Source organism: Quercus robur, chromosome 1 (genome assembly GCF_932294415.1).
Source record: "Quercus robur chromosome 1, dhQueRobu3.1, whole genome shotgun sequence".
Taxonomy (NCBI): domain Eukaryota; kingdom Viridiplantae; phylum Streptophyta; class Magnoliopsida; order Fagales; family Fagaceae; genus Quercus; species Quercus robur.
The window spans coordinates 1,799,735-1,826,566 of record NC_065534.1 but is presented as its reverse complement, the minus strand read 5'-3'; the positions used below and the strand labels follow the sequence as shown (position 1 = coordinate 1,826,566).

The 26,832-nt window shown below is 39.2% G+C and overlaps 2 protein-coding genes across 2 annotated transcripts; both read left to right on the top strand.

The window, feature by feature from the left end:
- Positions 1-6,271: 6,271 nt before the first annotated feature.
- On the top strand, positions 6,272-14,585 carry LOC126692471 (60S acidic ribosomal protein P2-like). The gene is made up of 2 exons (XM_050388088.1): positions 6,272-6,446; positions 14,479-14,585. Exons 1-2 carry the CDS (start codon positions 6,272-6,274, stop codon positions 14,583-14,585), a joined length of 282 nt encoding a protein of 93 aa, XP_050244045.1.
- Positions 14,586-23,613: 9,028 nt separating this feature from the next.
- On the top strand, positions 23,614-24,447 carry LOC126715138 (10 kDa chaperonin-like). The gene is made up of 3 exons (XM_050415591.1): positions 23,614-23,862; positions 23,994-24,133; positions 24,240-24,447. Exons 1-3 carry the CDS (start codon positions 23,758-23,760, stop codon positions 24,286-24,288), a joined length of 294 nt encoding a protein of 97 aa, XP_050271548.1. The 5' UTR covers positions 23,614-23,757; the 3' UTR covers positions 24,289-24,447.
- Positions 24,448-26,832: the final 2,385 nt, after the last annotated feature.

The window sequence follows — 26,832 nt, the reverse complement described above, 5'->3', positions numbered from 1 at the left end:
GGATCATTAATCGATATTCCACCCCCGCATACCCCCAAGGAAATGGGCAAGTCGAGGCCGTAAACAAGGTCATAGTGAACGGATTGAAGAAAAGACTGGACGAGTCAAAGGGGAGATGGGTAGAAGAACTACCGCACGTCTTATGGACCTATCGGACAACGCCGCGGCGTTCAACCGGTGAAACCCCCTTCTCAATGACTTACGGGGCTGAGGCTGTGCTTCCGATCGAGAACAATTTCCCCACGTTGAGGTCTAGCTCGTTTACCCCAAGCGATAACGATGAGTTGCTAGGAAGAAGTCTGGACCTAGCCGAGGAAAGAAGGGAGAAGGCCACGATTCACATGGCCTATTATCACCAGAAGCTAAGACAAGGGTATGATGCTAACGTCAAATTACAGCCTCTGGGTCCAGGTGATCTCGTGATGAGGAAGATTCTCGGCAGCGCAAAGAACCCCTCTTGGGGCAAGTTGGGGCCCAATTGGGAAGGACCATACCGTGTCACATCCGTGGCCGGAATAGGCGCCTACTACCTAGAAGATTTGGATGAAAAAGCTGTACCTCGACCATGGAATGTAAATAACCTCAGGAGGTATTATTATTAATATGAATGGCTTAGTATACGTTTTCTTTTATGACTATTTGCCGCTTGCCAGTCTACATTACAATTATTTACAAGTTTTAAACAAAACCTAAGTCCTGCATGGCTCCTCGGACCACAGACTTGGCGGAAATTATTATTTAAGCCAACTATTTATAAGTTTTAAACAGAACCAAAGTCCTGCATGGCTCCTCGGACCACAGACTTTTGGGGAAGTTATTACTCATGACAGCTCATAGTTTTAAACAGAACCTAAGTCCTGCATGGCTCCTCGGACCACAGACTTTTGGGGAAATTATTACTCATGACAATTCATAGTTTTAAGCAGAACCTAAGTCCTGCCTGGCTCCTCGGACCACAGACTTTTGGGGAGATTATTACTTGTGATAGATTGGGAGATTATTACTTAAAGGAAATCACTTTTAATACATGCGCACAGTCTAGTACCATCGCGACCCTCAAATGCGCAACCCAAAAACCCATTTTCATTTTGACCGTTTGCCTGTATCTGCCTCGTTGCAAATGTTTAAAAAGAAAAAAGAAGAGCGCTATTGACATACATTCATAGTAAGCAAAACGAACATTTTATATTAATATTCCGAGTACATTAGAAAGAGAGGTCCTTACAAAAGAATGAAAAAACAAGACAACTCTCATTTTAAAAAAAAAAAAAAAAAAAAAGGCGAAGAGTACGAAGATCAAAAGCCTAAAAGGCTAAGCCTTAGCGGGAGAATTTTCTTTCTGCTCGGGTTGAGGAGGAGGAACCTCAATGGTAGAGTCTGTGGCAGGATCCTTAGCCATATCAGGCACAAGGACGGCATCAGGCACCGCCAGGTCTTGCTCCGAAGCGACTTGGGCTTCATCAAGGTTAGCTCGAATCTCCGGAGGATAGAAGATGCTCTCGGGCAGTCTTAGGGCCGAATCCGCAGGCACTCCTGCAGCGTCGAGAGCATGAGCCCATGAAATGTCGCAGTACTCTCTGCATACCTCAGGAATCTCCTCAGATAGCCTGGCCTCCGTCTCTTCGGCCCCGAGCTAGCGAGCAGCATTCTTCTCGGCCTCTGTGGCCTCTCGGATCAGCTGGGCCTCCTCCTTTACCAGTCTCAGCTCATCCTCTACCTTCTGCAGGGCAGTCCTAAGATCCTGTACTACCTGCCTCTCGGTGGTGAGGTCAAGCTGCGTCGCGTACAGCTCTTTGCGCTGGTCCTCCGCCTGGGTCTCAGCACTCTTTAAACCAGCCTCTGCACTTTTGCGCCGGTTCTCCGACACCTTAAAGTCGTCCGTGAGCTTAAGGTGCTCGTGCTTGAGGGACCCCAAGGCTTTCTCCATCTCTGCCCGAGCCTGGGTCTCAGCCTCAACCCGACTTCGGCTATCGCGGCAAAACTCATCAGCCACGAACACCTGTTGGGTAATCTGCGAACGAAACAAGAGTGTTACAGAAATCTAACAAGATAGGAAAATCAATAGAACAGTAAAAGGATTACTTACCAACGCGAGATCCCTTTTTAGGGATAGGAAGAGCTCGGGCTAGGAGAATCGCCTATAGGCCTCCATGTCCCGAGGAAGGAGTAAGGATTGCTCTAAGGCATCCGCCACGTACCCTGCCCGGCCTCGGTTATACTCTCGGACCGAAGCATTGTAGGAGATGGCAACCCCATCCAGCTCCAGCTTGGGGTTCCATACACGAGGGGAGGCGCGAACGTCAGCAAGGTTCTCCTCATCCCGGCTCTCCGAGGAGTTACCCCTTCTGCTCCTTGGCGCCCGCGTGGTCTTTTGCTGCTTGGTCGGCTGGGCAATCACCTCACCTTCCTCAGTAGTGTCAACCGGCCTCTTCTTCTTCAGGTCCGGATTAACCTTAAGACCAGGGTCCGAGACGCCCTGGGGCACCACAGGGGGAAGGGATTTGACCTTTGATGGACTTGGTCCCTTCGATGGCTGAACCTTTGATGACTGACCTTTCCCCCGGGAGGACATCAGCTCCTTTAGAGTCTTTCCCTTTCCTGCCATGGGCTCTACCTCTTCGTCTGAAGTATCGTCCGAGCAGATAACGATTGAGGGAACACCAACTGCGGAATGTTGGTCCTGCTCTGCTTCGGGATTAGAAAGCTCCACCAAGGGGTTTTGCTGAATTTCCTCCTCGAAATAAAACTTGTCTATTTCTTCCTCAAGGGAAAGACGAGATGATTCAGCTCCTTCTTCAACCAAAACAGCAGCACCAGGCTCGTTTACCGGAGGTAGCTGCTCTGCCAAGTAGGGATTTCTGACACCTGGCAACACCACTGGTGGCAAATCGTGGTCAGCTAGGAATCCATCCTGGGACACGTCAATTCTAGCCAGCCTCGGACTGCCAGCCCTTATAGCGTGACCGACTGCCTGGAAAGCACTGCTCAGAGGTTGATAGCCCAAAACCAGATGGGCCGCACGCAACTGTCCGTCCTCGGTAGTGTAAATCTCCGACCTGAGAAGATAGTTTAGCGCTGGCACGTTCACAAGGCTTAGCCGAGGAGCAACGTGAATTTTGTCTGCAAACAAACCAAGAAAAGTGAGGTTAGACCATGAAATTTTCCAATTACAAAGAAAGCAAGAAAAATAACCCCTCAACACTAAATCCTTTCCCAAAAAGAACCAATCCTAAAAGCACCGCACCTGGGTTTCCTGCCCGAGTTGGACAATGAATACCGTCGAACCACTCCCCAGAAGCAATGAGGAAGTCATTCTTCACGGTCTTATTGGAGACTGGAAGACAAGAGATCAACCTAACGTCCTCGTTCCGGGATTTAAGATAATACCCATCATCCCCGAGGCGGTGACATTCGTACAGATAAGCCACATCGTGCCAAGTAAGGCCTAGATTCATCCGCTCGTCTAAGACATCTACACAGCCTAGTATCTTGAATATATTCGGGGCACACTGATACGGCGTCAACTTATGGTTGAACAGGTATTCCCTTGTGATCCTACGCATGGGAAGTGTCATCCCTCCCTCTATGAAAGCAATCATGGGGATAACGACTTCTCCCTCAACTCTATCGGTCAATATTCCTTCAAGAGGACAGTGCCGCAGCCCAACCCTCGGGGGAATGTGGTATTTCGTCCTAAAGGCTTCCATAGCGGCAGGAGTTTTTACTAATTTTTCGAATCTACCCATCTGAACTGAACTGGGGAAATGAAAGTAAAGACTGAAAAAAAAAGTAGAGTCCGAGGAGGGAATTGAAACGGAGAGAAAAGCGAAATGTACTGGTACCTTCACAAAACGCTCAAGGGGACGCCTGGAAATCTCTCTTGGACGAAACGCTTCACAAAAACGGCTACGACGGCGTAACGGACGCGAGCGTTCGTGTATCTCTGGGATTCGATGGAGTTCTCTGGAGTCTTTTGAGGTTTGTGAAATGCAGATGAAAGAAGAAACTGAACCCCTCTGACGTCTTATATAGCCGGGAGGAGAGAGAAAAAATCATCCCTGCCTAACAATACGGGAAAAAACGATGGCCGTTCGATCCACGCCAAGCCGTTGGATGAAGGGAACATAACGCCTCCAGAAGTTAATGGCCACGCCTCGTAAATTGTAGCGCGTCAAAAGTAACGGCCCGCACGCGCGCCCCACGATCTCCTTATTTCCCTCCACTCACAAACATCAAAACCCCACCTTTCCCCTCGGAGGGAGGTAAAAACCGGAGTTTTGAGGGGCTATTGTGGGGCCCGGCCCAAAAATGATGGGCCATTCCAAGCTCAGGCCCGTCCGAGGAGCGTCCTGTCCAAAGAAAAGCCTCATATGAAGCGCTATTCAACCCCAATAGCGCCAAGGAAACCTGTCCGAGGAGCAAATCCTCCTCGGACATCACGAAGCCCAGACGAGGAACTTGCCTCAGCCATTTCAGCTCGTCTTCCCAACATATAAAATGAATTAAATTCAAAATATCTCACGGAAGGCTACCACCACATTAATTGCGCCCCAACCACCCTCTTGGCCGCATTAATGAGGAAAAGACTCCTGAACAGTACCGCCTTGGCCTCTACAACTCACAAAGGGTCTGATGAGGGTGTCTGATGGGACAGGTGCTCAAGTGGATGCCTGAATGACTAACAAGTGTAAGGCTAAGATGAAAAGAAGAAGAATATATAATGTAGTGGAGTCCCTCAAAGAAGGGGACGGGAGAACTGTATCAGGAACAAAAAAGAAATAAAATCAGACTTGAGAAAGATCCATTCTGGTGTTTTCTATTTTCTTTTTTGCAAACCATATTGTCCATGCATTAGACCGAACAGGCTCACTGAGGCCAAGTTCTTTGACCCATCCTCTACAAATAATTATTGTGGGTTGCGCTTTGGGCCAGGGCCTAATCAATATAAGTTGGGCCAGGAAAATCGTGCAACCACAATTAAGTATATTTTTTATAAGGAAAATTTCCATATTAATAGGAGTTCTATTTCTATAACGTTCTAGAAAGAGAGAGTTCTAGCTTCATACATTTCTCAAGATATTATAATACTAATTCTAATGATTTATCTGAATTGCATTGTCATCTTTTACAATTTTTTGTTTTTGTTTTTAATGCATTCATAAAGATTAGAGATGTTGTGAAATACTAAGTGTAGGGTCACGTTTTTCAGCCCAAGCCCAAGATGTATGGGATCTTGGACCAGTGAACCCAGTACAATAAATTTGTAGAAAGTAGGTCGAAGAGCTAGGCTTTAGTGCACGTATAACAGTTAATATGGTGTTTGTCATGATCAAGCTGAGATGAACTGAGTTTATCAAGGAAGATTGATCCTTGGCACAACCCGAGGAGCCTTCTCCAGTTCGCGTTGAGTGGTAGGGATTCCTGAGTCCCCCCCTCCCCCCCCAGTTGCCTCCCATTCCATCCTTTTTATATCCCCTCTCCTTCCCATAGATTTTTAAATTTATAGCGCTGCTCCTTGTCCCATCCGCCCATCCCCAAAGTTGTTGGGAGTGGTTGTAAAGGCAAAGAGGCATGGCTATGTTAGGTACGAGGCACTAAATGCAATAATGGCAAATTTCCCTTAGATATTTCCATTCTTCCCGTTGTCCTTTTCTGTCTTAGTACTTATCCTATTCCATGGAATGACCCGGAGTGTCACTCCCAGTAGTAGGCTACTCCCTTTGTCCTCGGCTACGTCCATGGCCGAGAAGGGTTCTTCCCATGGCCGAGGAGGGGTTCTTCCTTGGGCTGGGCCCTTGGCCCAATGTAGATATTGACATGGGCTTCTCGGTCTTTTACCCCCCACAATAGCCCCTCAAGATTCTTCTTTTCTTCCCCATGGGAGGAAAGGAGGATCTCGATATGATGATTGTCCTTTCGCGCTCGTTTTGCACTATGCCTAGTTGTGAGACATTCTTTTAGTTTATTCAAGTCACGTTCCTGCCGTTTCGGTACATGAGGCGCGCTTTCATTAAGGTTTTCTTACAAGGTGACGTAAATCCAACGGCTGAAGACTGCTTTGGAAATTAAGCGAGATTTATCTCGCTTGTAATTCTTTCTTAGAGAATTAGGCGAATTGATTGCCACCAGGTTTGCCTCCTATATAAGGCGCATGGGAGGGTCGTTCTTCTTCATTCGTAGATCCTTGAGTCCTGTGGGAGTTTTAGGCTCTTAACTCTTCAAATATTCCCAAGGGCCCCACGAAGGTGGTGATTGAGATTTAGGGAATGAAATGGTCAAGGATAAAGGTGAGGGTGAAGGGACCAAGCCCTCTTCAGAAGCCATGGGTGTCACCAAGATTCAGAATGACACAGTTAAGGCAAGGGAAGTAGAGGCCAAAGATATTTCTCCCCTTCAACCAGATAAAAAAGAAGTCGCTCTTCCTTCAGCCAAAATCCGAAGCAGGTGTAGGTCGCATTAGATTTTTGGTGCGACAAAATTTGGATTTCATCCGACGTCGTGTGTCACGCGTGTGCGGATTTGGATTTCTCATCACCGGTACCATCCATACTTGCTCGATTGCTGCTAGAGCAAGATTATGGATTTGGCGTCTCTGCTTCTTCTTCTCTTCCGTCGCCGATACCATCCATTCTTGCTCGATTGCTGCTGGAGCAAGATTGTGGATTTATTGTTCCTATGGACTGCTTTTTATAGTTAGCTTTTGAAACAGGCTTGTCTAAGCCCTTTTATGTACACTGTACTTTTTTTTTATCTAATAAAAAGATGACTTTATTTCATTTTGCATACCTTTCCTTTTCTGCAATAATTGTTTTATGAATGGGTGTGTTGGTATCTTTTCTTTCGAATAGTATTTAGAATTGATGTCGTTGATAGGAATGGCAACGGGTCGGGTTCGGGCCGGGTTTTTCAATACCCGGACCCGACCCACGGGCCAAGACCCGCAACCCGGACCCGGCCCGTTTACTAAACGGGTTTTTTTCCGGGGCCCGGACCCGCCCCAGCCGGGCCCCACGGGCCCCGCGGGCCCCGTTAAACCCTGCCAAATTTGGGCCCATCTGTGGCCCAAATATTGGCCCAACCAAAAAAAAAAAAAAAAAAAAAAATTCCTCAGCTTTTCTTGAATGTTCTGGGCAGCCAAACACTACAATCCAGAAGAACAATACAAACTCAGAAACACTGCAATCCAGAACAATACAAACTTAGAATTCTTCTACCGATTTTAGTTAATTTTTTTTTTTCAAAACTCTTCCCCTCTCTCAACCTCAAAATCGGAACTCCATGGCCAGACTTTCATGCTTCGCAACTCGTCGTTCACCACCGTTCCCTACTTTTCTTTCTCTTCGCAACTCGTCGTTCCCCACCGTTCAAAATCGGAACTCCATGGCCAGACTTTTCTTTCTCTTCACTCCATGGCCAGCTTTTCTTTCTCTTCTCTTTCAAGCTCTCTGTCGGTTTAACACCCATTAGTTGTGACCGCTGCTTGCCACTACCATCTACCGCCATCTAGATTCAATCTTCATCAACGATTCACTCTCTCTCTCACAAACAGTTCGACCGATCTGACCGAAACCCATTTCGGATGATTTCAGAGTGGTGGGTTTAATTGACTCAGTGGGAGTTCATTTGGATTTGTTGTTAAGTTGATTTCAATGGTGGTGGGGAGGCGAGGCGTGAGGCAGTGACTGAGAGTGAGTGAGCTGAAATGAGGTGGTGAGGGTGAGGAGGTACTGAGGGAGGCGTGAGTTGCTGCGGAAGAAATGAGGGATTTAGGGTTAGATAATAGCTATATATATATATATATATATATATATAGGGGGTATTTTTGTAATTACAGGGAAACCGGGTTTTATCCGGGTCGGGTTTCGGGTCGGTTTCGGATTTTTTTATAAAACCCGGACCCGTTTCGGGTTTTTTTTTAAAAAACCCATACCCGACCCTATTCCTAATCGGACCGGGTAAAACCCGACCCATTAGGGTCGGACCGGACCGGGTACCCGCGGGTCGGGCAAAAATTGCCATCCCTAGTCGTTGATGGTAAAGAGTCGTCACCCTGAATTTATCAAAACGGACAGGCACACCACTGCTAACTTTAAATAAGTTAACTATATAGGACTAATCAGGAAAATAACCGCGTGCTTAACATTGCGAATAGCGCAACCGCCCAAGGATGTGTAATTTAAAGTGAACAGTCCGAGGGGGTCACCGGGTGCTATGGTTCTTTTCAACATTTATGATGATGTTTATAGCGTTAGCTTCCCTTAAGTGTCTGGTCTGAGGACCGAGGCATGATTGAATTTAGTTTAAACACTTAGAAGGTTGTCAGCGTGTGTTAGTTTCTACAAAGCAGGAGGTTCGAGAACCATGCAAGACCTTGGTTCTATCTAGCACTTAGATTCTTCTTTGAAGTAATTAGTTTCCCTATAGGTTTGAGTCCGAGGACCATACAAGACCTTGATTCTGTCTAGCACTTAGATTCTTCTTTGAAGTAGCTAGTTTCCCCATAAGTTTGAGTCTGAAGACCATGCAAGACCTTGGTTCTGTCTAGCACTTAGATTCTTCTTTGAAGTAACTAGTTTCCCCATAGGTTTGAGTCCGAGGACCATGCAAGACCTTAGTTCTGTCTAGCACTTAGATTCTTCTTTGAAGTAGCTAGTTTCCCTATAGGTTTGAGTTCGAAGACCATGCAAGACCTTGGTTCTGTCTAGCACTTAGATTCTTCTTTGAAGTACCTAGTTTTCCCATAGGTTTGAGTCCGAGGACCATGCAAGTCCTTGGTTCAGTCTAGCACTTAAATTCTTCTTTGAGGTAACTAGTTTCCCCATAGGTTTGAGTCCGAGGACCATGCAAGATCTTGGTTCTGTCTAGCACTTAGATTCTTCTTTGAAGTAGCTAGTTTCCCCATAGGTTTAAGTCCGAGGACCTGACATAGTTAAGGTTCTGTTTAATCGCTTCAAAAGATTTTGGTGCGTGTTAATTTCCCAAAGTAGGAGGTCCGAGGACCCGACATAGCTAAGGTTCTGTTTAACCGCTTCAAAAGATTCTACTTTGGCCCTCGATTTCTTTCTTCGAAGGGAATTCAACGAACTGGACTACTAGACCCGCGAGAACTAGCCCCTTGACAAGTGCACAGAGCATATACTTGACATCAGAAGCCCCTAGAACTGCGCTCCATTTAGCAATCCTTCCCGCGTAATCAGTACTTCGAAGTGTAGACCTAAGCGGAAGCTGAGTTATGACAACAACGGTGTATTCTTGGAAATAATGGGGAAACTTTCGTGTAGCTTGCACCACCGCCAAAATGGTCTTCTCGAGGGACTCTTGCTGATAGGAGCTTGATCCCACCCTGATTAACCGTTGCATTCGCTAACGCACAAGCTCTTCCCACAGACGGTGCCAATTGTAGGGTCACGTTTTTCAGCCTAAGTCCAAGATGTATGAGATCTTGGACCAGTGAACCCAGTACAATAAATTTGTAGAGAGTGGGTTGAAGAGCCAGGCTTTAGTGCACGTATAACAGTTAATATGGTGTTTGTCACGATCAAGCTGAGATGAACTAAGTTTAATCAAGGAAGATTGGTCCTCGGCACAATCCGAGGAGCCTTCTCTAGTTCGCATTGAGTGGTAGGGATTCCCGAGTTCCCCCCTCCCCCCCCCCCCCCAGTTGCTTCCCATTCCATCCTTTTTATATCCCCTCTCCCTCCCATAGATTTTTAGATTCATAGCGCTGCTCCTTGTCCCATCCGCTCATCCCCAAAGTTGTTAGGAGTGGTAGTAAAGGCAGAAAGGCATGGCTATGTCAGGTACGGGGCACTGAATGCAATAATGGCAGCTTTCCCTTAGATATTTTCATTCTTCCCGTTGTCCTTTTCTATCTTAGTACCTACCCTATTCCATGGAATGACCTGGAGTGTCCCTCCCAGTAGTAGGCTGCTCCCTTTATCCTCGGCTACATCCATGACCGAGGAGGGTTCTTCCCATGGCTGAGGAGGGATTCTTCCTTGGGCTAGGCCCTTGGCCCAATGTAGATATTGACATGGGTTTCCCGGTCTTTTACCCCCCACACTAAGATTCAGTTTTAAAATATGCCAAAAAGTTGTGTCCCACTAAAAAGGGTTCCCAACTTCTTGTCTTTTCCCTTTATCTATATGGTCATTTTTAGTCCGGTGTTAAAGCAATTAATATTATATTAATATTATAATATCATCAAAATACCAAATAAACTAGAACTCCGCACTTGTCCATATACATATTGAAAGAGTAAAAATTATATTTCTTGTCCAATTTATGTCTTACTACCAAATAAATGAAAGTTAATCAGGACAATTTTAAAATTCAACCGCACCAGAGATATGTTCATAATCCTCAACAAACAAAATTTTCACTTAATTATTATTGTAATATAAAAGATAGAATTGTATTAAGAATTAAAATAAATGTATAAATTTGTAGGCTTAAAAGCAAAAATGTACATGCAAGAAAGAAAATAAAAACAACAGGAGATTAATGCATAAACATAGTTTGTGATAGTGGTGGAACTAGGAAAAATTCCTAGGGGTAAGGTAAATATATATATATATATATAAAAATTGTTAATTAATTTATAAGGCTTTTGGCAATTTATAATTGATTCTAAACTAATTTTTTTATAGTAATTTCTATATGTGCAGTTAGATAAAACCAAACAATTGAATTGTAATTTTTCTCAATAAAATAATTATACATACTACGAGCTAGATCTAAGAAGTGCTAGTGGTATGCGGTATTCTTACCTAGGAACTAGAGTAGATGCAAAGAAGCAGATGAAGATAGTTCTGTCTCTGTCTTTGTCTTTGTCTTCGTCTTCTATTATCTTCCAGTCATCTAATGGCAGTCCTAAAAGATCAAATATAATTATATAATATAATAATCAAGCAAATACCAATAACTTATTCGGAAAAAAATTTTAAAAAAAAAAATTCCTAGGGGTAAGTTACATATAATAAACAAGCAAATACCAATAAAAATTTCACTAAATTAGATCCAGTATGCATATTATGCACCATACATTGATCCAATATTTTCACATGTTAAATATTTATAACATGCATTATAAGCACAAATGAATAGTAGAAGTTAAAAATTAAAAATTAAATTAAATTAAATAAATGAACAGGTGATGTGAAATCCAACAACAAAACAACCTTGGCATCTAAATTCACTTGCAGAACTAAAGAAAACTCAACAACAAAGCTATAGTACCTTAACAAAACTAGATCATATTATCACTTTAAATCACAAAGACTTCACTAAAAGCCACTCCATTAACAAAAAGAGCTATACAAGAATATATTACTTGACAATCTTATTGCAATAGATTGCAAATAATTTGGATCAAATTATTGCAACGATATATTCGTTGTAATAGATAATTATTTCATATTTTTCATTGTAATAGATTGTAAAATAATTGATATTATGTTATTGCAATGCTATCTTAATATTTGTTGTTGCAATAGATTGTAAAAAAATTGATATCAAATTATTGCAATGCTATCTCAATAATTTTCATTACAATAGATTGTAAAATAATTTATATCAAGTTATTGCTATAGTATGTTAATATTTGTTATTACAATAGATTGAAAAATAATTCATATCAAGTTATTGCAATAATATCTTTGTTGAAATAAGTTATTATTTCAAAATTTTTGTTGTAATAGATTGCAAAAATAATTGGTATCAAGTTATTATTCTTTTGAAATATCCATGATTTTACTTAATTAAAATATAAATAGATGAAGAAATCTTAATACAAGTTGGATTTTTTAATGAAAAAATTTATGATTTTATAGGCTTCGATTGAGCGTTTTGTTTTGACCCCTTAAACATCGCAATTTTGATTATATAATATAAAATTTTAGCTATGTGTGCCAGCTTTACAATGACTTTCAATGATTTTTTGAGTCAATGAAGAATCAAAAAATGTGAACGAAAAAAATGGAAGAGAGAGAGAGAGAGAATTTTTTGGTTTCTGGAAATCCAAGGTCCATTCTGTTATATAACAGAATGGACCTTAGATTTCGAGAAATTTACGATCTTCACCACCAATGCATACAAAAAAAGTTCAGAGAGTGAGAAATGTGGAAGCTGTTTGATGATGCATCTGTGGGTTTTGTAGAAGAGAAGAGAAGAGAAGAGAGATTTGATAAATTTGAGTTTTTTTTGTTTTTTTTTTCTTTTCTCTTCTCTTTTTATGCCCCATGCATTGATCCACTATTTTCACATGTTAAATATTTATAACATGCATTATAAGCACAAATGTATAGTAGAACTTAAAAATTAAAAATAAAATGAAATTAAATAAATGAACAGGTGATGTGAAATCCAACAACAAAACAACCTTAGCATCTAAATTCACTTGCAGAACTAGAGAAAACTTAACAACAAAGCTATAGTGCCTTAACAACACTAGATCATATTATCACTTTAAATCACAAAAACTTTACTAAAGGCCACTCCATTGACAAAAAGAGCTATACATGAATATATTACTTGACAATCTTATTGCAATAAATTGCAAATAATTTAGATCAAATTATTGCAACGATATATTCATTGTAATAGATAATTATTTTATATTTTTCATTGCAATAGATTGTAAAATAATTGATATCAAATTATTATAATGCTATCTCAATAATTTTCATTACAATAGATTGTAAAATAATGTTTTCTTTACGTTTGCCATTTGGGGTCCATGGCTACTGGCTTAAGCAAGGTCAACCTTACCTAGCACTGGCAGCAGCTGTTTAGTTAGAGAGATGAGGAATTTGGATTTGGAATTTTTCTTCTAGGCTGGTCGGGTGAAATCTGTAGCTAGCAAGAGCCCAGTCAATTCCCACTCTAATTAGGACTTACTAGATCCATAGGAATAGCAATCTTGTTGATGCAGAGCTGTGGGCTTTGAGTGATGGGTTGAAAGCTCATCTACTACATTCATCAAAACAACTCATTCTAAACCTGCACATACATCAACTATGGCCTAACTCAATCACCAAAACTCAAACCCTTTCAACCTAGTCGGTTCACACAAAGCAACAACCAACCCAATCCAAAATTGATGTACCCAATTTAACTTATGAGGGGTATAGTAAGCACCTTTAGAGGCCCACAAATATCAGATTTTTTGGTCAAATAAGTGTAGGTAAGGGAATCAATAAATCCAATGCAATCTTTGGTTAGAAATTAGGGTCATTTAGGGTGTACTTTCAAATTTCTTACAGAACTTGAGGTATACCCATATTGGCTGCATAAACATGTAACTTGTCAAAGCATCTGGAGAAAATTATTATTTTCCCTTCACAATTCTTTCTCAATCGTATCAAGCCCTTTTACTACTCTAGCATGATTAAACTATTTTTTAGCTCATTCTACCACATCTTGAGAAGATAAATTCCATGTCAACGGTGCAAGGGGCTTAAGACAAAGTAAAGGCTCATTGTCCTTAAAATGTCCATAGCACTTAAGAAAAACATGAACTTTAGCCCGGGGAGTGAGAAGTAATGTTACATTGCACTTTGATTGAAAGAAAATTCTGTTGAGGTGTATAAAACATCTTGGTCTAGCCCACATGGTGAAGGCCCAATGTACGGGCGTGCCCTTTTTTAGTGTAATTTTGTCATCCTATATTCCTATTTCAAATAGAACTAGTCGCTAACCCGTGCGATGCACGAGATTGTTTTAAATTAAATCAAACGCTAACATGTTTAGGTTTAATCATTTCTCAAATTTTAATTATTGAAAGCTAAATTGGCTCTAATATAAGATGAAACATGTAATATTATGAAGTAATATATTGCTATAATCATAATGTGCCCTTACATTTGGTTTAATAAGTATTACAAAAGACCTAGTAAATAGAATAAATATACAATTGTGCTTACATTTTCAAGTTTTATTCAATGCTTTTCAAGAATGTATTTCCTCCCTTTCTTAAGCTCTTCTCAACTTCTTTAAGCTACTTAATTTTTCACTAAAAAAATTTTCTAAAATAGTTTATTAATATATACCCTAAAAGTATATTTTAGTAAAACCCAATTTGTAATATCCCTGACAATTTTTGTTGTTACAATTATCTCATCTCAAGTACCGTAGTACCTAACATTAAAAAAAAGGAAAGTACAGCAGTACCTAACATTTGACAGCCATTTTTTTTTTTAAACTAACGTTTTTTCACCTCCACTCATTCTTTGTTGCTTTTAGGTTTTATTTATTTTCTTAATCTTCATATTATCTACTCCACATGTTCTCTTCCAATATGTACTTACATTTCAAAATTTACAAAACAAAAGTCTTGGCAACAGAGAAAACCAATAGAGAGAAGCGGTAACCAACAGAGAAAGATCTGATAGAAAAAACGAAGAAGACCGAGAGCAGAGGAAGTTAAGGAGTACCTAAAGGATCCTAGCAAGTTTGCTGTTGCCGCTGCCCCTGTTGCAGCAGCTGCTTCTGGTGGTGCCCCTGCTGCTGCTGCTGCCAAGGAGGAAGAGAAGAATGAGCCTGCAGAGGAATCTGACGATGACATGGGTTTTAGTTTATTTGACTAAAACTTGTGTTAGTGGTGTTTATTTTTTGATGGTTTTACTCTAAATATGTTATGTTTTTTGGAGATTTTAAGTTTAATATGCCATTTTACTTAGACTTGCAAAATATTTGCTCCGGTTGAGAGGAATTAGAGAAGCATCAGATTGGCAGATTTGGGATAATTCTAAGGAAGTATTTCTGGCTTCTGAAGTTGTCGAAGAGTTAAGAATTTATCAAAGAGCATAAGAGACGTTGGACAAAAAAAAGTCGGGTTTTTCAAAGCTTTCGTGTTTGTGGGTCTTTTGATGCGACGCGATGTGATGCTTGCTGTTGGTTTACCATGAGTTTGATCGAGGAGGAGCTGGTAGAGGAGGAGTTGGTAGAGAAAGGCAGGGAAGCGATGGCAGAGCATTGCGCAAGGGAAAGGCAGAGCATCGGGTTTTAGAGAAAACTTTTATTACGTTTTTTTTTTATATGTTTTTTTTAAATATTATGGTGACGTGGAAATTTGTGGGAGCTTCAAAAGTTTCGGTTTTATATGTATATATAGATTAGTCGCAGCCCCCCTTGTGATGCATGAAACTTTTTTCATAAATTTATAATGTCATTATTATGTTTGTCTTAAACTGAAAAAAATAAAATTTATTTCTATAGGCTTCTTACCTTCATAATTTATACGGACTAAAAAATTGGTAATCATGAAAAATCATAAAATGTTGGCTTAAAGAGGATTCATATGCTAAGCATTGTTTCACAAGTTTTACTAACATAAAGAGTAATTTTATCCTTCATAACTTTACCCTTGGTTCTTCTCACAACTTATTCAAGTTATATGCAATTTATTTATTTATGTTAGAAATACTGAATGATTGTATTGTATTTCTCAAGCAATAGAATATACATAAGTGTCTTTATATAAGAGGCAGAGTGTGTAGTACAAATAAGTGTGCTATACAAGTAAACAAGGTGGGCTTAAAGCCCACATACCCTAATACACGTTAACAGCCCCCCTCAAACTCAAGGTGGATGTGAAACCAACTTGAGGTTGTCAACCAAAGTGCGAAGACGTCCCTTAAGATGTGACTTGGTGAAGATATCTGCAAGTTGATCTTTAGAAGAAACTGAGATCAGCTTGAGAGCACCATGGATAAGATGATAACGGATAAAATGACAATCGATCTCAATGTGTTTAGTCCGTTCATGGAAGACATCATTGTGAGCAATATGAATGGCACTCTGGTTGTCACAATAAAGAGGAGTAGTAGAGGATGTGAATACACCTAAGTCTTTGAGAAACCACCGTAGCCAAAGGAGCTCAGATGTGGTATCAACAAGGGCACGATATTCTGCTTCAGTACTGGAGCGGGCCACATGAGTTTGTTTCTTGCTTTGCCAAGAAATCAGAGAAGAACCAAGAAGAAAGCAATAACCAGTGGTGGACCTGCGATCAGTGGGATCTCTTACCCAATCAGCATTAGAAAATGCACGGAGTACAAGAGGAGACTGAGCAGAGTAGAAAAGACCATGGAAGAGAGTGCCATTTAGGTATCGAAGAATGCGCAGAACAGCAACATAGTGAGTCGATCGTGGAGCAGACAGATACTGACTCACCTGGTGAACAGTATAGGAAATGTCTGGACGAGTGACAGTGAGATAAACTAGGCTGCCAACTAAGCGTCTGTAAAGAGAGGGATTAGACAACGGTTTCCCCCCTGACGGAGTCAGATGCGCATTAAGCTCAACTGGAGTGTCAACAGTCTTGCTATCAGTGAGTCCAGCTCGAGACAAGAGTTTAGAGGCATACCTGGCTTGAGTAATATAAATTCCATCTGTAGAATGAGTGATTTCAAGACCCAAGAAGTAGCTGAGATATCCAAGATCTTTCATCTCAAACTGCTGACTGAGAAAATCCTTGAGTTCTTGAATGCCACTGAAGTCATCACCAGTTATGATCATATCATCCACATACAGGAGAAGTAAAATAGTGCCTTTGTCAGTGCGACGAAGAAATAAGGCAGAATCATAATGACTGGCCATGTAACCTAAGCGAGAGATGGTAGAGCTGAATTTGGCAAACCAAGCTCGTGGAGCTTGTTTAAGGCCATAAAGAGCACGCCGAAGGTAACAAACCTTATTTGATTCAATAGAGAGACCAGGAGGAGGTTGCATATAAACTTCTTCACTTAAATCCCCATTAAGGAATGCATTTTTGACATCCATCTGAAAAAGGTCTCATTTTCTGGCAGCAGCAACAGCTAAGAGAGCTCGAACAGATGAGATACGAGCAACCGGAGCAAAGGTCTCTTCATAATCAATCCCATACTCCTGTGTAAAACCTTTTGCAACAAGACGAGTTTTGTAGCGCTCAATGGACCCATCAGAGCGAGTCTTAATCTTGTAGATCCACTTACAACCAACCACAGATTTCCCAGGGGGGAAAGTCACCAAATCCCAAGTATGGTGTTTAGATAATGCATCAAGTTCCTCTTTCATTACAATCTGCCATAAAGGGTCAGTGGAAGCCTCACAATAGGTGTGAGGCTCATGCAGTGTAGCAAGGGCAGTGTAACAATGATAATCAAGTAAATGTGTAGGAATGGATCTTACTCGAGTTGAGTGACAAGGTGGAATGTCTTGTGCAAGATCTTCAAGCGGATCAGGAGCAGGGGACCCAAGCTCAGGGTTGGGTAGCTCGTCTTCAACCTGTGCATCTTCCACCTGTTCATTAAAGGGTGAACTAGGAAAGGGATCAAAGGTATCTGGTGGTTGGATAGAGAAGTCTATAGGAGAATCAGGAGCAACTATAGGAGGATTAGGAGCAGTTACAGAAGGAATATGTGCCTCATATGGAAAAAGATCTAAAACAGAGGAGGAAGATAGGGAGGCACGGAAGTGAAAGAGCTCGACAAAGGAGCGATGTTCCCAAAAGACAACATTACGGGAGATACGAAGACGATGAGAGACAGGATCATAACACCGATACCCCTTTTGAGTTTCGCCATAGCCAAGAAAACAACAAAGCCTTGACCTAGGCTCAAGTTTGTTATGCTTATGTGGCTGAAGAAGAACGAAACAAGCAGAACCGAAGGAGCGAAGGTGGTGATAGTCTGGAGGTGACCCAAAAAGGCGCTCATATGGAGTTTGATTTTGAATAACAAGACTTGGAATGCGATTAATAGCATGAACAGCATGAAGGGCAGCTTCACCCCAAAAAGGAGCAGGAACTTTGACAGAGAGAAGAAGAGCACGAACAGTGTCAAGAATATGACGAAGTTTTCATTCGGCTCTACCATTTTGCTGAGAGGTACCTGAACAAGTTAGTTGATGAACAGTGCCATAGGAATGCAAAACAGCTTGGAAAGCATATTGAGTGTACTCAAGAGCATTATCAGATCGAAAAATTTTGATACATTTGGAAAATTGAGTTTTAACCATTTTTGCAAAATTAGAATATACTTGCAATAACTCAGAACGATGTTTCATATTAAAAATCCAGTTATAGCGAGAGTAATCATCAACAAAGACAACAAAATATCGAGACCCACCAATACTAGAGACAGAGGAAAGCCCCCAAATATCAGAATGAATAAGGTCAAAGATATCAGTGGATATTGATTCACTAGTATTGAAAGGCAAAGATGGTTGTTTTCCTAACTGACATGAAACACAATCAAAATTTTCTGTAGACACTGAACCTAACACACCTCTAGAAGCCAATTGTTGTACACGAGAGGAAGATGCGTGACCAAGTCGAGTATGCCAAAGTACAAGGGAAGGAGTAGAAGAAACTGCAGCAGCTGCTACAACAGAAACATGAGCAACAAGTGGAAGACGAAAGTTGTCCATGGGAAACATACGCCCAACTCTAGGACCGGTCCCAAGCTCCTGTCCCGTCCTTGGATCCTGCACAATACACCCAGAATAATCAAAGATAATACGATAACCTAACTCAGCTAATTGTCCCACAGAAAATAAATTGTAAGAAAGGTTAGGAACATTAAAGACACCAAGAACCGAGAGACTGGAGGTCGAAACGGAACCTATATTATGACCAGACATAGTGGAACCATTTGCTGTGTGAATATTAAGAGGGTGTGGTGCAGGTTTAAGTTCAGAAAATAAGGACGAGTGAGGAGTCATGTGATTGCAACAAGCAGAATCCATAAGCCAAGAAGAAGGAGACATACCAGATAAAGTTGAGAGAGAAGAGGAATAAGATGCATTACCAACCATACGAATGACATTGGTGATGATATTTTTAAGGTCATCTGTAGACATGGTAAAAGTGCGTCCTGAAGACTTAGACTGTGCAGAGACGGGAGCCATTGGTTGGACACTCTCAGTGTTAGCAACAGTAGCAGCGGAAATTGACACAGCTGATTTGTTGCAATGATAGCAAGTCTCAATATTGTGGCCAAAACGTTTGCAAAAACTGCAAAAACGTTTGCTAGATTGTTGGCGACGATTATTGCAACAAGAAGAAGACATGTCCTTATTTCTCATTTAGAAGCAAAATATGCAAAAATAGACTGCAAAAATGAAATCTACGCGAAAAACTGGGTAAGGAGCACTTGGACTGCAAAAAGTCAACTCTGGTCAAAAGTCAACGGTCAACCTGGTCAAAGTCAACAGGATGACGTCAGCAGATGATGAAGCACTGACGCAAGCAGGTGACGTCAGCTAGGGCTGACGTGGCAGGGATGACGTCAGCAAATAAGCCAGTGGCGCGTGCAGCGCGTGAGGCACGTGGACCAGCTTCGTCGAAGATTCTGTCGGCGCGTGAGAGTGCGTGACCTGTCCGATGATGCCGTTTCTTCTTCGATGATGTAGATCGGAGAAAGACGATTCTTATGGTGTCGGCGGCAACAAGATCGGAGATACCCTGGTTGCGCGTGAGGCGCGTGGATCAACTTTGCAGAAACTTTGACCGGCGCGTGGCGGCGCGTGAATGGTCAGATGTGGATGTTTCTGGCGGCGGTGTGTAGATCGATTGAATATCTACACGATGATAGGTCTTATGTCCTAATCGGAGATCAGAGGTGAGAAATCCGATGATGGCAGTGGTTTTGGCGGCGAGGAAGATCTTCTGGCGGTGGAGATTCAACCTTGAGGACCTCTAACTGCAGCGGAGCAGTTGGGAGATGGCACTGAAAGGGTTTACTGACCACAGAAGATGAGGCAACGGAAAATATCGACAAAACAAGACTGCAAGACACAAGAAAATTAGAGCAGTGGCTCTGATACCATGTTAGAAATACTGAATGATTGTATTGTATTTCTCAAGCAATAGAATATACATAAATGCCTTTATATAGAAGACAGAGTGTGTAGTACAAATAAGTGTGCTATACAAGTAAACAAGGTGGGCCTAAAGCCCACATACCCTAATACACGTTAACAATTTATTTATTTTAAAGAGAAAAGAGAGTAAAAGATCATACAATTTGAGAGCCTTTAGCCCGCTCCAAGAGCCTTCCATGGATCCAAACCCTGCTGCCTTCAGCTTTCTCTGCAATAACGCTAATGAAAATTGAAATTAAAGTGAAACCCAACCCACCATTTGTTCCCTCCCACATTCCAAACCCAATTGCTAAACAAACTCTCCAGCATCTCTGAAAATTTGCTCATACTGCCAAAGTCCAATGCCTTATGTAACTCGGTCTTTCGAAAGGTTCAATTTTTCTCTCAAAACTCAAAAAGGTTTGTCTTCTCTTCTCAATGCTTAATTTCTTCTGCAAAAATCCAGTTTTACACCCATATTTGCTAAATGTTAGATTTTTGCTGACAATTAGTTTTGCCCATTTAACTGCTAACGCCTTTTATTTTTGTATTATGTTATCTTATTTTCATTGGATTGTGATTGTAATTGTGTTTAAGAAAATTCTTTCCAAATGCTGAAGAAGGTGAATACTGAATACGGTAGAAGAAAAAGAGTAATTAAAAAATAAAATAAATAGTAAGTCTGTATATGGTACTTTAGAGCCATAGTTAAAAACATTAGTCATGTCATGAGAACATGACTACATTATCATAACTTAAAAACTATGGATAAAAGGTGGTGGTGGTGGTGGTGGTGATGAGTATTTAAAGAGGATACTTTTGGCTTTTGGTTATGCCATATGGGAGGTTGATGGTTGCTTTTGGCTTTTAGATGGCGTGGCTGTGCCTTCTTTAATGGTTGTTTGCTCAAGATTAGTTCCATGCAAAAGCTTCCATAAATTATGTTGGTTTGCTTTTGAAATTGGTTTGCCTATTGCCTGAAAACTGGCACATTAACACGCATGATCAAATACTCAACTAGCTAGATTATTATAAATTACTATATTAGGGATCATTGAAAAGAGAAACATAAGAGCATTGGGGTTTAGGCTTACATCGTTCATGTGATGATCTCTATTTAAGCTAAAGAGCTTTTTTAAAGTTTTGTGAAGCGTAGCAAATTTATGAGTTACGTTAAATTTCTAGGATTAGCAGCTTAGTCAAGAGCCTGCTTAATACTTACTAATTTGTTTACCACTGAGGTTTAAATGGAGGTGAATATTACAGCCGATTTGGTTTGTATGGGTTGAGCTGCCTCAGTTTTGTGGTGATGTGCACGCCTTACGTGCTCCACATGAATCTAGATCAAGAAGTGAGGTGTGCCTTATTTTTCACTTTTATGCTACCTTTCAGCTGTCTTTATTCATATTTTACTGTCAAACTAAAGTTCGCTCATTGCTAACCTCACCCTGTATACTCCCACTTAGCCAACGTTATTTGACATAATATGTCTTTTTTCCCATCTTCAAGAGGCTATATCGCCTTTATTTGGTGGCTGAATATGGTAGTTCTGTTCAAGTTCTCTGAGGTCTCAGCTGTCATACACCATTTACATACTAAAGCATGTATCATGATTTCTTACAAGGCTTTTTGCTGATGGAAATTAGATAGTAAAGGCTATCTTCCGTTACTAACTTAGAGCAGCTATTTTAACATATATGTATATATGCTTAAAGTACAATTCCATAAACTTCCAAAAGTGATAACAAAAGGCATGCCCAGGACTGTGAGTAGTTGAGTTTTGCTAAAACATTGACACGATAATTACACCAAAAATGAATAACATGATATGCTTCAATTGAAGACTTCCATCAAACATCTGTAACCATCCACAATATTGTTAAATTCCATGAATAAATGATATCATATATGCTTTGGCTGAAGAATTTCATTATACAACTACAACCATCCACAATGAACAATTTTTCATTCATATTTACTCATTTATCTTCTTACATTTTATGCGTCTGGCTTTTATGTTTAGCTCACTTAATTTTTCATATGTTTAGTTTACTCATTTTTTAATGAAAACCTTTTTATCCAAAGAAAAGAAAAAGAAAGCACATGTCATCAAAGAGACAAATCGAAGATTATTGTAAAATAATTGATATCAGATTATTGCAATGCTATCTCAATAATTTTCATTGCAATATATTGTAAAATAATTTATATCAAGCTATTCCTATGGTATATTAATATTTGTCATTGTAATAGATTTAAAAATAATTCATATCAAGTTATTGTAATAATATATTCATCATTGCAATAAACTGTTATCTCAAAAATAAAAAACAAAAACAAAAACATTATAACTCCTCAAAACCCTAGCAACCTTACCCCTCTCTCAAGTTAAAAAATATAAAGCCACGGTTTCTGCAAACTCTCTCTCTCCAAACGTAAATATCAAATTCAACCCCTTTAATTTCTCTTTATATTTTTGAGGCTTCTATAGAGTTATAGTAAGTTATGTTGATTTTGTTTTTTGTGTGTGTGTATAGATGGTCATAATAATTCGGTATTCCAAGAGAAGTTTGTGTTTTCGTTAATTGAAGGCCTTAGAGAGATAAGTGTTGTAGTTTGGAACAGCAATATAGAAGACGATTTCATTGGCAGCGGAAAGTAATTACTTTGTCTCATATTTTTGTTTTTGAATTGATTTTGTGTGCTTTTTAGACCCTTTTGGATCAAGAATTAAACCAAATTTCTAACTGCGCTATCATAAAATATTATTATTAATATGAATTTTATGGAGTTACAGTGTTCATGAATTAAACCAAAATTCTTTTAAATTATTTATAATATTTTGTCCTCCGAAAATTCTCTCTTTAATTTTCGTATATTGTGTTTCTTAAGCTATAGAGAGATTTTCTTTGTTTCTTATTTTCAATAATAAATCATTTTATTGTAATACCGATAATTGTTTGAGAAATCCAATATATTCATATCTCTATAGAATAAAGAATAGTAGAAGCCAATTTTATTACAATTACTTAAATTGAGTTGACTTAATTCCGTACAATTACAAATTATAGCATGAAAGATAATGGAATTAATTGTTGTAATTTTTATTTTCTTTCCATGTTTTGAATTTCCTCTATATTATTATTACAACTGAGCAAAGATTGAGAAAGTAACATTACTACTCTAATTTGAAGTTTAATGCGTCATTCTCAAGTCATGGTCTTTATTTATATATTTGCAGTTTATATTTCTAACCGTTGATGAGAAATTAAGGCTTAATTGCACAATATGTGTAAATTCTTCAAAATGCTACTTTAAATAGTAAGTCAATGTGTCTCTTACATTTGGGTATTAGTTAGAATTATTTTTAAATGATTGTACCAATAAAAGTGAATATGTGTAAATTTTGTTTAACTATCCCGTGCATCGCACGGGTTAGCGACTAGTAGATTTAAAAATAATTCATATCAAGTTATTGTAATAATATATTCATCATTGCAATAAACTGTTATCTCAAAATTTTTGTTGCTATAGATGGCAAAAATAATAGGTATAAAATTAAAAAAAAAGAAAAAAAAAAATATATATATATATATATATATATATAACTATTTCCACTATTCATACGTATTTTTTCCACTCCCTCCTCTTTTACACATGGGTCATCCTTATTTAGAAAATGAAGTCCAAACTTTATACTCCATTACGGCCCATTGAATACAAAGCCCACCCATGTCCACGAACCCTAAAACCCTTCAAAAACCCTAGAACCTAGAACCTTCCATTGCCATCCAGAGCTTGAATACCAAAAAATCTGAGCCCCCATTTTTAAAAGCACATCCAAACCCAACTCTCAGTCGGTGAAAAAATCACCAAAAAAAGCACAAAACTTTGAGCTTTTACTACAAAAAAACCATGGCAAAGCGTCTGATCCCAAGCCTTAACCGTGTCCTGATTGAGAAAATCTTGCCCCCCACCAAAACTAACACTGGTATTCTTCTCCCAGAGAAAGTGGCTAAGGTACTCTCCACTTTTCAGTTTTACACAATGTGTGTGAATCTTTGTTTTTGTTGTTGTTGTTGTTTTTTTTTTTTTTTTTTTTTGGGGGGGGGGGATCTAACGGTTGTGATTGGTGTGATTGGGGTGTGTAGTTGAACTCAGGGAAAGTGGTTGCAGTGGGACCTGGAGCACGTGATAGAGCTGGAAATTTGATACCTGTGAGTGTGAAGGAGGGTGACAATGTTCTTTTGCCTGAGTTTGGGGGTACCCAAGTCAAGCTTGGTGAAAAAGAGTATGTTTTTGTATTTGCTTTGCTCTGTTCTGGTCTCTTTGAACCTATTAAGGATTTATATTTATATTTTTTTTTTTGGTTTTGGTATGTGGGTTTTGTTGTGCAGGTTCATTTTGTACAGGGATGAGGATATCTTGGGCACTCTTCATGACTGATTGGTTTTTGGCATTCAATGGGATTTTATTTTGGGCTTAGAAGGAATTGTGGTTTTATTGGATGTAACTGATTATTGATTAGAGATTGGAGATTCGGGTTGTCCTATTGGTGTTAGTTTGATTTGGAATGTGCTAATGGAAATGGTTTTTTTCTTTTTAGTCTCTAATTTAGTATTCATGATTGGGGTTTGCTATTTGCATTAGATCTCTGTTGCAAAAGTTAATATGATACTATGGTGTAGGTTAATAGGTTCCTGAGACAGCAAGACAAGACAATTGAAAACTTTTTCTTGCAATTGAAACCAACAAGTCTGTGACACAATTTTTTTTTCTACAACTCTTTTTAAAATTATTGCTGCCATGACCTACTTGATACAACTTGTCACTTCAGTCAGCGAAGTTATGAAAAAATTTGTATCTACATCTCTTGACAATCAAAACAAAACAAGAAAGAACTAGAAAAACTTGAGAAATCTAGGCTATGTTTGGTTTAGTCAAAACCATCACTCATTCCCAATTTCCATCACTCAATTCTCAAAATGCTGTGAACCTATTATGATTAATTAATTATGGGCTTCAATAAATCTAGGATATGACAATCAGAACAAAACAAGAAAGAAGTTGAAAAACTAAAGAAATCTAGGCTATGTTTGGTTTAGGCAAAACCATCACTCATTCCCAATTTTCATCACTGAATTCTCAAAATCCTGAGAACCTATTATGATTATGGGCTTCAATAAATTTTAACTTTTTGGGGTTGCAATCTCTGTTAAAGGGGATTTATTGTTGTAATATGATGCATTTTACATTGATATTGTCTTGAGAATGTCTTTGTTTAGATGATTGTTACCAAATGATAGAATTCTCAATTCTTAGATATGGTTAAACCTTTTAATTTTGGGACCCCCTTGTTTTTTGGTTTCCCTTCAATGGATATGGTTGAAACATCATGTTTCCTCCCAAATTCACATTTATGATTAAAAGGTTAGTTCTTTTATGTGGTGAGGTGAATGCTATGAGTACTGGAAGATCCATTGATGTTTTTCTATTGTGCGGCACCAACCTCTTTGGCTGGAATCATAGGCAAAGCTAGGGGGGTGCCAAGGGGGGCATGGCCCCCTTGGCTTTTGAAATTTTTCATTAATCTTCATTTACATTTGGTAATAAATCTAAAAATTACACAAAAATGTATTCACTGTCCCCCTTGAGAAAACTTCCTGGCTCTGTCATTGGTTGGAATGATAATAGTTGTACCTCAATTTTAGTGTAAAATGTGTTTATACTAAAATTGTGTTTTCAAAATATGATTTGAGTGCAAAATGTGATATAACTAAAATTGTGTTTTGGAAATATGATGAGAGTGCAAAAATCGTGTTTTCAAAATCAATAATGTGCTTTCAATTTAGACATTCAAGAATTGAGTGTTTGGTTTTTGCCTCATTAAGAAGACTTATAAAAGTTGAATCTTGAATGTCATCCAATGAAACAAAATTAATCATAACTAAATAAATGATTAAACTAACTCAAAGATATAACAAAGCAAGTAAATTTGTTGATCCCAAATGTGAATAGCAATATCATTAGAGTGGTGATTGTAGACTACAGTCTTGTGAATAGCAAGTAAGTTTCTCACTGCTGCTAATGCTCTTATAGTATAGCTTTGAAGTCACTTTAAAGTGCCTTGATGTGCCAAGGACGGTCTCTTTTTCAGTGTCTTTTCTCTACATTCTCTGCACTTTTTTTTTTTTTCAAGAATAGAATGGAGTGTTCCAGTGTACTTTGATTAGAGAATCTAATAGATGGCTTGCTGATTAGTGTGCTTGAAATGTTGATTGATTGATTGATTGGGTTTATATATATTCATCAAGATGGACTTGAACGCAGACTAAGTTTGGGGTTTCTTCAACCCATGCAATCTTGTCATCAATATTACATGCATACTCAGGCTTTTGAAACTTGATTTGTTGTTGTTGATTTTACGTTTGCAACTCATTTTCAATCAAATGGTAAGCGTGAGTTAGAAATGGTGTCATCATTCCAATATTACATTATTCAAGGAGACAACATTTTATTTTTATAGGTTATTAAAAATATATACATTAATATGTTGTTGATCTTACATCATGAACCCTCCCACTTGAACTTTTTAACATTTTGTGCATGTATTAAGAGGTGTCGTAATATGGCATTATTCTTAATAAAAATCATTGCAGTAGAGACTAGAGAATGCCAATGCGATTGGCAAGTGACTCTTTATCAGTCGTGAGATGTTGTTTTCAAGCCTTGACTATCACAGTTTACTACAATTTACAAACTGTACCTAGAGTTTGCAGAGTTGGGATTGGTATCTTAATCTTATAGAGTTGTTAATTATTAAAGAAAAAGAAAGGATTCTTGACCTTCGAAGAAATCAATTGCCCACGCTTTCAGTTAAGGTGTTGAACTGTCCCTCTCTCTCCATATATGTTGCCGTGCCGTCCGAATTAAAAGTTTAAAACACTCACACGCAATAATTTAATAATTAATCATAACCTTTTGACATTA

Excerpts from the sequence above, each read along its gene's own strand:
- LOC126692471 (XM_050388088.1), top strand. The coding sequence starts at position 6,272 with ATGGTCAAGGATAAAGGTGAGGGTGAAGGGACCAAGCCCTCTTCAGAA. Across the intron at positions 6,447-14,478 it reads AGCCAAAATCCGAAGCAGGT|CAGCTGCTTCTGGTGGTGCC; the intron begins GTAGGTCGCATT and ends CCCCTGTTGCAG.
- LOC126715138 (XM_050415591.1), top strand. The coding sequence starts at position 23,758 with ATGGCAAAGCGTCTGATCCCAAGCCTTAACCGTGTCCTGATTGAGAAA. Across the intron at positions 23,863-23,993 it reads TCCCAGAGAAAGTGGCTAAG|TTGAACTCAGGGAAAGTGGT; the intron begins GTACTCTCCACT and ends TGGGGTGTGTAG. Across the intron at positions 24,134-24,239 it reads GTCAAGCTTGGTGAAAAAGA|GTTCATTTTGTACAGGGATG; the intron begins GTATGTTTTTGT and ends TTTGTTGTGCAG.